Source organism: Propithecus coquereli, unplaced genomic scaffold (genome assembly GCF_000956105.1).
Source record: "Propithecus coquereli isolate 6110/MARCELLA unplaced genomic scaffold, Pcoq_1.0 Scaffold177, whole genome shotgun sequence".
In the NCBI taxonomy this organism is placed as follows: domain Eukaryota; kingdom Metazoa; phylum Chordata; class Mammalia; order Primates; family Indriidae; genus Propithecus; species Propithecus coquereli.
The window spans coordinates 4,617,442-4,630,497 of record NW_012142412.1 but is presented as its reverse complement, the minus strand read 5'-3'; the positions used below and the strand labels follow the sequence as shown (position 1 = coordinate 4,630,497).

General features: G+C 38.4%; 1 protein-coding gene across 1 annotated transcript in view; it reads left to right on the top strand.

Moving 5' to 3' along the window:
• Positions 1-13,056, top strand: part of PARD3 (par-3 family cell polarity regulator) — a 714,541-nt gene that overhangs the window by 456,148 nt on the left and 245,337 nt on the right. The window contains exons 11-13 of the mRNA XM_012642182.1: positions 1,537-1,725; positions 2,504-2,674; positions 10,921-11,071. Of these exons, the coding sequence (XP_012497636.1) occupies positions 1,537-1,725; positions 2,504-2,674; positions 10,921-11,071 (511 nt within the window). The remainder of the gene's footprint in view (positions 1-1,536; positions 1,726-2,503; positions 2,675-10,920; positions 11,072-13,056) is intronic.

Genomic DNA, 13,056 nt, shown 5'->3' with positions numbered 1-13,056 from the left:
TATTCCTCTTCTTAATAACTATGAGGCCATTTTTTGAGATGGTACAAAGAATGTCCTATCACAAAATGTTAACACTGAATATTAGTAAATTAGAAATATGACTTTAAAAATCACATTACTATGGATTTGAAGACTTAAAAATAGCATTTTACTTGTATTATGATAGCTTAAGAAGAATGCATACCAATAAATACTGTGCTGGCAAAACTTTATCTAATTGAGACATCTGAAATTGCATGCTAAATCCCCAAATTCCTCTTTACAATTATTTAATTATTTTGATTCTTATTAGAAAATTTCAAAAACTTGGTGGAATGCAAAGAAGAACATTGAATTCTACCTACTTCCCATCACTCTGCAATAGCCTTATTTGTGTAATTGAACATTTTTTTTTTTTACAAGCACAGTCTTTATAAAGGATACATTATATTTCAGCCTAACGATGTACCATAGTAAGTCTTAACCATTCTTCAATTACAATTTGATAATTCAAACTTGATTGACAAAGTGCACGAGAGAAGAGAAGGCAGAATAGGTTTAGGACTGGATGAGGCATGTCGTTTTGATTCAGAGAGCCTGTGCCACACGTCTGTTACATGTTTGGAAACACTGAGTTTGAACTGGAATTCCAGCCTCGCTGGTTTGGAGATGGCCGGTGCGGTGGTGGTTGAAGTTAGCCTTGGTGGGATTGATGAAGAGGAGCTCTGAAAGCAGAGCCCTTCCTCTTCCGGAGTGCAACATTTCTTAATGACAGAATATGTCATCTCTGCATCTCCTTAGGTTGTCCATTCAGCTTTCATTTCTTCTTCTGTTTTAAGGGAGATGAATAAGAATTTGTATATCCTAGATGTGTTCTAGTTTAAAACAGTCATCTTCTGCTCTTGGTGACTGCAATTACGAAATTAAAACTTGATACACAAGTAACTAGTGAAACAATATTACTCGGGTAATACTATGCATGGTACAATATTGTGGAAAAATTTTCTCTGATGTTATCTCCACTTTATCTCATGGTTGTTGGAGGTTAAAACTCTTTAGTGGCTCTCTGAACCTAAATACCTTTTTCTGGTGACATTGTGTCATAGGATTTGCTGCTGTTTGTGAATAAAAATGATACACCATTAGTGAACATTAAACTATTAATAACATTGGAAATTTGGAGTTAAAAAAATGAGACAAATGAATTATGTTTATTTGGACTCCTATTGTTTAGAATATATAAACAGACCAAAAAGAAGAAAACTTCCTAATCTCCAGGCATCTACGTGTCTTCAGTCTTTCCACAACATCTTTTCCCTGTATTTCTCAAATCTGGTTTAGGTTTGTTTTCATGTCGAAATAAGTGCTCCATAAAAATATTAACAGCTGGTTCCAGAAATCATCTGGTAGGGGTGCAGATGCACTGTTACGAATCTTGTCGTGGAACTTTGGTGGAAATACTGTGTTTGTTATGACTAAAGAACTGCTGTCTTTAAAAATAACTGAGAGAAACAAATCTTGGACTATAACGTCCTGTGCAATTTTGTTCCCTATTAGAAAGCAGAAGACGAGGACATTGTTCTCACACCCGACGGCACCAGGGAATTTCTGACGTTTGAAGTTCCGCTTAATGATTCTGGATCTGCCGGTCTTGGTGTCAGCGTCAAAGGTAACCGTTCCAAAGAGAACCACGCGGATCTGGGAATCTTCGTCAAGTCCATTATCAACGGAGGAGCAGCGTCTAAGGTAAGTATATGTCAATTTCAGCAAGCATACGCCCATTCACAAAAATGTGTCATTTCAACCCTATTCCTATTTTGGAAATGTGTACAGCTAACTGACATTTTCTGGTGCCTTCACAATAACCCCATTCATGATCCACTCGGAGAAATCTCAGGGATGTGTCATTTGGGGATGCAGTCCCGAACTGTAGCTCTTCCAGTTTTTATCTCACAGGGCTTACAGCCCACACTCGTGCTAGCTGCTAAATGAAGTTAATCTATGCAAAGACGCAGCGTAGGTCCTGGCACAGCACTGGCGTCTAGTAGGCGTTAATCTTTTCTCCTCCTCTCCCCTGATGTGGGTCATTTATTCTATTTTTCAGCCTAGAGAAAATTTCCTGGCTGTTTGTTCAGGGGGCACTTCTCCGCAACTGTCTAATAGCCTTGAGCTTTCGCATATCTTAGGTTGTAAAATAACCTCTATGGGTGTTTCTGGAAGCAAGAAAGTAATCACTTTGTGTCCTTTGAATTAGTATGCTATTTTGGTAAACAGATTATGGTAATGACTTGATTTACAAATGTATAAATGATTGAAATAGACACAGGCCACAATGGCTGCTTAGACGGTTATTATGCCCGCGTTCAATTGGGCGTGATCTATTAGGATTAAAGGGCCCCCCCCACTTTTTTTCTGCTTTGTTTTAATTTTGTTTTTTATTTTTTTCGACTCAAAGGGAAAGCAACTTCTTTTACAGCAGACGATTTAATAGCACTTATTTCTTTTTCACCTGTTTTCTTCCCAGGATGGAAGGCTTCGCGTGAACGATCAGCTGATAGCAGTAAATGGAGAATCCCTGTTGGGCAAGACTAACCAGGACGCCATGGAAACCCTGAGACGGTCCATGTCCACCGAGGGCAACAAACGAGGAATGATCCAGCTCATCGTTGCGAGGAGAATAAGCAAGTGCCATGAGGTAAAAAAAAAAAAATAAATAAACAAACAATGACTCGCATCTGAAATCGAAATAAGACTAAATTTCTGCCTAACATTGGACGAAGAATGGCAGATTCCAGACTTTACCTCACATAACCCTAAATTATCTTTACTTGCTGTAGTTTTCTTGTTTTGTCAGTGGATTGTGATTTTTTTTTTTTTAATTATGTGATCAGCACGTTCCTAAGTGGACGTTCATGTTTGTATGGCCAACTTGGCAAAGAACACTAGAATCTCTCTCAAAGGCCCCTTCAGCTGAGTTCTCTTCTCGAAAACAGGGCTGCGCCTTCTTTCTCAGAGCCAATGCTTTCTCTTCTAGTCAGCAGGTTGTACCTGGGAGGTGGCAGTCCCGGGAGAAACAATCGCTTATCCTTTGTTTATCTAAAATGGGGTACCTCTACAGATGCCCTAGTGGGGAACAGTCTGGCTTCCTTACATGTGGGCATTCTCTTGCGAGATTATCAGTAGTGAAAGCTTCCTTCTCTTTCCTCGGTCTCCCCTTTCTCCGTCACTGTGGGGCTGAGTCTGTATCCTTTGAATGCCTGCTTTGTCAGTGACCTGTGCTGCATAGCACCCTGCTCTTTCTAAATGTATGCTGCACTATGGGATTAGGAGAGAATAAAAAACTACAGGCATCCTCTCTTGAAGGCTGGGATAATCTGTTTTCTCAAATAAGCAAAAACATACTTTATTGTATAACGGAGTATTTTGAAAGTTAAAAATAAATTATATGGAGATTTGATAATACTGGAATCTGAATAAAGCTAAATTTCTATTAATAGATTTATTATAAATTCTATGCCTCCTATAGAAAATAGGTTAGACCTGATAATTTGCAGAAATGAGCTACTGAAAACTCAAAGTTTTTCTGTTTTCCTTTTTATTGATGCTCAGATCCCCCTATTTTAAAATTAGAAAAGATAAAAGATAAAATTACTAGGAAGTTGTACAAAACTAAAATTGTATATAAATTAAGTGTTTTTCTTATTTTAAAAACCTCTGTTCAATAAACATATGAAGTAAGCTTTTCAGGTTGTGAAGACTGCTCCTCTGAACATATAATATGATCACATTTTTTAAAGAAAATGTGGTCTTGAGCTCATTGGGTAGTCAAGATAGAGGTGACCAATTTTAAAAGGTTATTGACTATCGATTTATTATTTGCCAAATGTAGAATGAGTTGGTAATACTTAACAAATGAAGTTTCACAACAGCAAGAGAATACTGTAAGCTTAACTGAAAATCTCAGAAAAGATTAGGACATAAAAACATTTATGTAAGATAAATGTAAAAAAGCTAAGCTCCTTAGAGTGGGCTACTGGACTGATGTTCTTGAATAATAGCTTTTACTCATTGCCAAAACTTTAATTGATCTGTTAATATTAGTCCCTTGAAGGGCTACATGAAAAATTATCAACAGTAAGTTTACAAGACACATTATTCTTTATTAAGTCTTTTGCTTTTGGACAACTGGATAGTTTCACAGTCCACAGGACAGCGTTCATTCCACAGGCGTTTTATTGAGCATCTACTGTAGATCAGAACATGTGTTAGATCCTCGGGACACAGTGGTAAATAAAACAGTTGGGTTACCTTCTTTCATGGAGCTTGTATCATCTTGGCGGCTTTAAAAACACACTAAAATTTGTGTTACCTTCTTTCTCAAAGTTTTCCGACGCAGAAAACATTGAATGCTGTAGGGGAACTAAAAATGTCAGAAATGAACTGAAGATTAACATTCATTCATCTGATTCAGATTATCCCCTAGGGTTCCCCCAACCGTAATAAAACAAACCTGCACCAGCCTGAAAATGTTTTGATAAAAGGACTGATTTTATTCCCTGTTGCCCTGTAAAAGTACATGAAATTGGAATCCCCCAGAAATATCTCCCTGTGTCTCATTCACTTCTGCATATGAATTTGTGTGAATGAAAATGATTTAAGCAAGGAAATAGCTGTAATAGACAGTAATAGATTTTAATATTCGATATTCCTTATGGTGTCATTTTTATACATTGCTGGTTATTACTATTTCTTAGGACAGAATAAGCTTATAAACCAATTATATCCAAAAAAAATCGTATCATGAGTGCTGTGCTATCTTCGTAATACTAGCAAGAGGCCTTTTGTACTGACAGGGTTTAACTAGAGTTACGTGACGACGGAAGGTCTCAATTCAGCTTTCCACTAGGCATAATGTATGATTTTGCTGCTTTTGTACTTATCTGTTATTATTTTTGGAAAACCCTCTCCCTGAGTCTCTGGGAGGGTGTGTGTAAATTATATCACAGTAAATATTGATATAAACACAGGGCTCTTGCTGTCCTGAATGAACCTCAAGCCAAAACATGGTAAGTTCTCTTCTTCTGGGTCTATTAGCCATGCAGTCCGGTCTTGGACATTTGCACAAAGCTCCATTTTACTGTCTCATCTTTACACCAAGGGTTCGCATACTTGATTTCAAGCTAGACAAGATGAGTGTATATATATATAAAAGAAAATCTTTTGTGCTTTTTGACATTTTTCCTTCCCTTATACGTGGAAGCGTTGTGTTATTATCCTTCTGTGTTTTCTTTAAAATGTTATTTGTTGACTCCCCTTACTCTAGGTACTGTCTTAAAACCCTGTGTTTTGCTAATATTTGTCCCTACACAGTACATTGGAGACATTTTCTGCACGCTGTTTCTAAGTCTGTTTTGCTTGATATTTAAGGAATCTTTGGGCACCACTTTATTCTCAGAATGTTTCTTTCTTTCCTCTGTTTTTCTGCTGCAAGATTCTGGCTCCTCTCTCTCCTCTAAGGGTTCATCTTTAGTTACTATTTTTTGAGGCTCTTTCTGATCTCTTCCTCTGTGCATGTTCTCTAGCCGGTCTCCACTCCCTGGTCGTCTGTAACCTCCTGTGTTAGGCTGGGGCCCATCATCCTGTTTCCAGCCCAGAACTCCGTTTTAGCACCAGAGTCCTCTGTCCACCTGCCCAGTGTTATAGTTGCTGGTATGTCTCCCGGGCCCCTAATTCACAAGGCACCACACTCCTTCAGATGTAGAAGCTAGAGATCTGGAGTCACCCTGGACTTCTCAGATGCCTTCACTATGCCCATAGCTTCTGCCTCTAGCATCTCTCTGCACTCAGCCCACCCTTTTCCCTCCCCACGGCCACGGCCCACATTCAGACCCATCCTCTCACCAGTCCTCTGCTGCCACTCCCCAAGGGATTTCTCTGTGATCCGGCTTTCTCCCTCAATTTGTTCTCTCCTCTGCAGTCAGGCAGATTTTTCTACAAAATAAATTGATCATGTCACTCCCTGCTGAAATCCCTTCAGGAGCTTTCCACGTCTCCAGGATAGATGCCGGTTCCATCATGTGGTCCACTAGGACCTGCCTGATTAGTGTCTGTGCTCTCCAGCCCCTCCCTGTGGAGTCTCCATTCCAGCTATTCAACACTCCTTGTAATTTCTCGGATACGTGAAGCCGTCTTTCACCTCTAGGTCTTCCGCTTGAGTTCATTCTGTCTCTTGTCCTAGCAATGACTTACACAGTCTTTAGATTTCTGTTTTCTCTCCCTAAAATATTTTCATAACCCTGTGCACTTGCCTTCATCCAGCAGCTATCACACTAGCATGGTTTCCTTTTTGATTTTCTTTCACTGAAATTGTAAATTCTGAGACCACCAGGACGCCATCCATCTACCATGTTCCTATCGGCTTTTTGCTGGTGTCCAGCCCAGGGCCTGACACACCAGCATAGACTGAATGACGAGGCAGCCACCTTGGAGAGCCTGGCGTTTTTCAAAGAAAAAGAGAACTTATTTATTTAATAGCATTAAAAACTGAAGTTCTGAAACAGCCATCAGAACAGAAGTAACAAAATGAATTTGGGGGCAGTGATTCCCAATTCCCTTTGCTTTCCTTCTGTCCTTAGATCTAATGCTCTTAATTACATTTTAAAACATTTCATAAGCAATCATTGTTTTTTGTTTTAAAAGAAATAAAAATGTCTTCCCCTTGTTTTATGCTCCTAAAGGATGGTTAACTTCTTTAGAGAAACATTTTTTTAAGCCCTGGTGTTCTTTTTCATTGTTTCAGTGTTGGAATACGCAGAGCAAGGAGGGAAAAATTGGCATCACTCACCCCAAAGGACACCTTTGTGGGGACTTTGAAGGAGGGTGGAGGGGAGTGAGCGTCAACTCCTGGCATTGTTCCTTGGGTTTTGAAAATCACCTGTATGAGAGAATTATGCTGATTTTACTTATTTGAAGGAAATTAATATTTGTAGAAATGACTGTAATTTAACATGGCATCCAGGCATTTCACTCTGTCCTTGTTAGAAGTGATTTTCTATAAAGCCTTTTCTTGGTACCAGGTGAGCTTTTGTCTTAGACCCCATATGGAGGGATTTAGTCATCAAGCACTACTTTAAAATGAATTCTTTCTCTCGGTTTAATCCGCTTAGAATCAGAAAGCTATGTTAGAATAGGAAGGGGGTACTAAGGTATCATTTATGGTTCTCTTCGTTTTCTGTATTAAGAAATAAATGCCGAGAGGTCAAATGATTTGCTTAATGGCTGCAAGGCCAAGATAGCAAGGTCATTTAGAAGCAAGGTGTCCGTCCCTCTTGCGTAAGTGTGGCGATCTAAATTGACTGTGATTGTGTTGTTCAGGCACTTTCTATCCCAGTTGTGTTGGGAAAGTAAGTAGCTTGCAATAAATGCGCGGGCTTTAGAATCAGAGGTAATCAGTTAAATTCTGGTTCTGCCACGGACTAACGTGGCCAGGTCGCCTCACCTCCCTGCTGTTACCGTCATGGGGATGTGAAGGGAAACAAATGAGGTCTTGCATGAAAAGAGAACGTGAACCTGTACCTAAATCTTCCTCCACTCCCCTCTTTTTTCATTTATGGCTTCATGCTTACCTGTGGATGCTGGTATTTTCTGCAATGCATAATTGCAATCTGAGTGAAATGCCTTTTAATTTCTACAGCATCTTGTGCCCTCATTTTTAAAGGCCTACTTCCATGTGACCTAGTATATCATTTTAAGGAAAATGTGAGTCATTCACTTTTCTTAGGAGTGAATTTATTAATCTAATTATTCCACCAGTGCCTGCTCTATGCCAGGCATGGGGATAAAATAGAGTATGCTCATAAAGACTGAAATATTGGATAATAAGGTCTAGCCAGTTACTAACTAGGATCCAGGCTGAAGTTTCCTGAAGGGGGTTTAAAGCCATACCTATGCCAACTTTTCAAGTTATAGTGGAGATGGTGGGATATATTTTCTTTAGGTGAAAAGACATCATTCAACTCACTAATTGCGCACTTACCAACAAAACGAGACTTTACTAAAACCCACAGAAATTGTATTCGTCTTTTAAAAGAGACCAAGATTTTAACTTTTCCTAAGAAAGGAAGAATATGCCAAGTATATAATGAAAAGCATATTCTTTGGACGATATCCAGCTTTTTGTTATTAAAGAGCATTTGTTATTTTATAATTATGAAAGCAGTATATGATCATTTGAACATATTTTTAAAAGCATACTATGTTTACATTCTTTTTAGATGTAAATACATTTTATGCCTTTGTAAATAAAGTTCTGATAAATATTGATTCACATGCATCTTTATTATTCACTTAGCTTATTATTTCCTTGGGCTAGTGACCACAAAGTGAAATAAAATAGCCTGGTCACAGAATGAAAAAATAAGATATTGTTTGGCCTGTAATAATACATTTCCAAATTACCGTAGCAAAAGACCATATCACTCTACACATCTACCAGTGGGGATTATCTTGCTGCAACCTAGAGCTATTTTTATTCTTTAATAGGTAGAAACGCTTTCCTAGGGATAGAGCCGAGAGTTCAAAGAACTGCTGCTACTTGGGACTGACTTAAGTGGGATGGAGGGAAATTTTTGCACGTTAGAACAACAGGCAGACAACAAAATGTGAATTGCAATTCTGTTTACTGGGGTTTCTTCTTCTAGTTAAGATTATTTTTAATAAGGCGTTAATACCTAAGGAGCCCACAGGGGCGTGGGAGCAGCGAGGAGAGCAGAGGCCAGCGGTTCTCCCAGGGCCACTGGCTCTGTCTCCTCCTGTGTGCTGGGGGCGCACCCTCTCACACATTTCCCTCTCTTAAGCTCAAGTTCTTGCAACAAAAAAATCATCAAAAGATTTAAAACAAAACCGTGTACCCCAATCATTTTTTTTTGAAGAAATTAAAAGGCATTGTATCTTCTGTTAAATATTTATGTAGTAGACTATTGATGTCTTCATTTAAATCTGTCTTTTGAGATGCAGATTAGATGTGATGGGGAGGTAGGGGAGGTGTAGAATCTTTCCCATGAAAATGTTCAAGGACTTCGAGTGTTTTTTTCCTGAACAGACATCTTATTGTTTTTCTCTAGAAAGCCCCGCATGTACTGTTTTCTTAATGGAATTTTTATTTGACTTTATAAAATTTTAAAATAGCCTTTTGGGATATTTAGGGATTTCTCATGAAGAAGCTTTATAAAGGTTTTATCATCTCGGAAATTGCAGCATTATGGAGTTCAATTAAATGTATTTCTCAAGCAAACTTGAGGATGTGTCATCTGTTTTCTGATACATTATTGTATAACCAGCAGGATTTGTTTATAGAGACAGAGCAAGTCTTAATGTATGTATACTCTTTAATGTATGCGTTCATGTAGAAAACTCAAACAGTCTCGTTCTTAAAGGCATAGGATATTAGTTTTATTTGTTTTTCGTCTTTTTACCTCCCCAGAGTATCTTGGAATTTAGGCATTATATTCTTTCAGAAACTGTTCTTTTATTTCTTTACATCAGAGACCTTGAATATTTAATTTACTTCTCAGTAAAGCTGTCAGTTGTAATCTGCAATTTAAAAAAAAAAAAAACCTAATAAAATAAATCCTCATTTCACAATTTAAACCTTATTGAGTCTAATTCACCAGCGCTGCGAGTTTATTATTCTCCTGCAGTTTGACGTGCCTCCAATTGTAATTGTGTTGACCCTTCAATGCGTTCAATCTCCCCAGCGCTTATCAAACTGGGAGAGATAAGTCTACAATTCGGAACTTCATTAAATATCTCATTTATATTAAACAGATGATAGCTTCTAACAGAAATAATAATTTGTTGAGACGGAGGAAGTGCCACAGTTGTGGTTTCACGTTTAGAATGAGCAGTCTTCTCTCTCATCTCCCCGTGTTGGGCCTCGCCCCAGCCCGCCCCTCAGCAGCCCTCCCTGTCTCTGGCTGGCACCAAAGCGTCACAAGAGATTAGTTAGTCCATGTGGTTAACCTCGGAGCCCACATTGCAAGGACTGCAGTGGAGTGTACTTTGCTCCCCCTTGAAGCAGATTTTTTTCAAAGCTTTACTAACATAAATTTCTTATTCATATTATTTTTATGAAGAATTTGAGTTATAACACACACCTAGCTGTTCTAAGGAATGCCACATACCATTTTAATTCATGGTCATAGAAATCAACCTGTATTCTTTGCTTATTTAGTAGATTGTATGTTTGTGAAATACTCATACTATGTGTGCTTCATTATCTTATTTCCATATTCTGTGTACTCTTAGAGGGCTTTTCTCAGTTACTATCTCATACTTAAAGATTGTAGTAAGATAATACTATGATTATGCTTAATTTCTAGCAGAAGAAATTTAAATTTCGTGTATAGCTCAAGATACCTGAGCTGACAAATGGAGTCTTTAGGTCTTACAGAGTAGGAAATAATTCTACCTACACACACACAAATGCATGCTAATTGTTACATGCATTTATATCCTAGAAGTATTAATATGAAAACTATAGCTAAACTCCAACTTCCATTCTCATAAAGCATGCCTTCCACAGAGCAATGCCTAGTACAGAATTTGGGATTAAACTATAACTTAACTTGACTTAAACAGACACTAACAGTCAAATTAAAAAAATAAGCAACAAGAGCAGATTTTAAAGAAAGCTCTTAATATACATATTTTTCCTCCAATGGCTGAAATCTGACAGAACTTCATGGGAGGCCCAGTGTAACGTGGCATAGAAAGTTGGTCATTAGGCAGAGCTGTCACCACAAATTATTTTGGTACAGGGTGAAAAGTTCTACTTCATTTGGTACCCAGTTGGATACAGGCCTTGGGCAAGTTGTTATAATTCCCCCATGCTGCTAATGGGCTTCCGAGCACTGATTTTCCCTTGTCCTCCTTTCTCCGTAGCTAAAGTCACCTGGGAGCCCCCCTGGACCTGAGCTGCCTATCGAAACAGTGTTGGATGACAGAGAACGGAGAATTTCCCATTCCCTCTACAGTGGGATTGAAGGGCTTGATGAGTCGCCCACGAGAAACGCTGCCCTCAGTAGGATAATGGGTGAGTCAGGTAAAACTCTGTTCATCACATCTTTCTTTTATGCTTTCACTGGTTGACTGAGAGGTTATTCATGTCCTATTAATGTAAAAGAGGCCCATGTTTTCCAGAGGAAAAAGAACAGGTTCATTATAATCATTCAGGAAGTGTTAATGTAAGAGAGTAAATCAATACATTGATTGGTTAAGTGGCTTTGAGATCCTGTAACATGGGAAGAAAAAAAAAAAAAAGGAATCCTAGAGAAATGATCAAGATATTTGCAGCTAGTTTGAGATACTAAGTGAAGCTGTACTTTAAAAAAAAAAAAAATCAAAATTTAGTGGTGTATGGCAAGAAGCATTCAATTATGTATCATTCACAAGTAGCACTGAGCAGAGAGGGGAAAAATATGTGTATTCATATATGGACACATGTATATGAAATATTCACATTTATTTGGTTTGTGCTTAACAGGGTGTTTCTCTATTTTAAGTGTGTTTCCGCTTTTTCAAAGCCTTAGTTTTAAAATCCTGAAACTAGTCTTCTCATCCTTTGTTTGGATTCAATACCATACTGTCTGCATGGCCCCCAGCGGGTAATGAGGTTATTAGCACTTGCTCTGCGGCAATTCAGCTTTCTACTAACAGATCCAGTTAATAAAGACTCTCTTTGCCACCGGAGTGGTTGGAGTTACTGAGTTGCTCATCTTGAGATTATCTTGTGCGAGTTTTCACGTTTAAAACACAAGAAGCTGTTTTGATTAAAATAATACCCGACATCACACAGTTTTATTGCTGGCGCATTTTACAAGGCTCTCCTATAAACTAAAACCCTAAATTTTACTCTGTTTTGAGTACATTTAATGCAGATTTCATCCAATTCAAGTTTCCATGATGGAATCTTGTTGAAACAAGAATTTTGTTTTATTTATCAGTAGATGTTTATGAAAAGCCTTCCATTGGCCATACGTTGTACATATACTTTTGCTGTAGGCACACACAAAGATGAGTAAGGAACAATCTCTGCCTTCGAAGAACTTTCTACTGGGCATGATTGGAAAATTACATAAACATGTCTAGTAGAATTTTCTGTTGTTCTTCCTCTAAGCCTTCTAGCTTTCTAGTTTGAAAACATTGCTAAATGCTCAATTTCTCATCCTGTTGTATGTAGAGCTTAGACATGCCAGCTCTCTGGTTTTACTTTGTCAATGTTTTCCTTTTTACTTGCTTGGCATAAGTAAACGTCAGGGAAGGATGCTACACCTGTTGGGTTGAACACCTGTCGGGTGAAAGGCATCGAACAGAGTGTATCCCATTGAATCTTTGCTTTTTACTTACCACTCTCTCCACTGCCGTTGGATTTTCCATATTTTCCTGGCTTTGGTGTAAAACTTTATCTTTGTCAAGTTCTTTTTTTTGAATTGCTGAAATTTCAGACCCCTTGAGAGAGTAAGAGTGTGCATGTGTCCCTAGATCTGTGTGCATACAAAGTGATACGCTGTAATTTCCCCTTTATTATAGGAACGTAGGACTTGCCATTCTGAATCAGACCATTGGTCCACCAGTTCCTGTAACCTGCGTCCTGCCTCCAATCCCTGATGCTTCAGAGGAAGGCGAAAAACTAGAACTAAAAACCAAACCAAAAAAACAAACAAAATCCCAAACTTCACCTAGTGACCTTTTGAAATGCTCTCTATATATGGGTTGAAGAGTCGTTCATTTTCTCCATAGTCTGTTGCTCTGATTTTGTTAGCTATGGCTTCATCGGCCCTCTTCAGTTTGCATTATAGTTGACATTGTTTCCGCTGCCTTCTGCTAGATTTGTAATGAACTCGTAAAACTCCAGATGCTTCCCTGGGGCAGTGACATCCCTCCCAGCTCTGCTCGGTGATGCACCTGCCCTTTTGCTACTCTGGGCAGGGTCAGTGGTGACAGACTCATTACTGTTTGCTGCTAGGCCAAACTGATGTTGTATGATTTGGATATTTTCTTGAGACTTTTTTTTTTTTT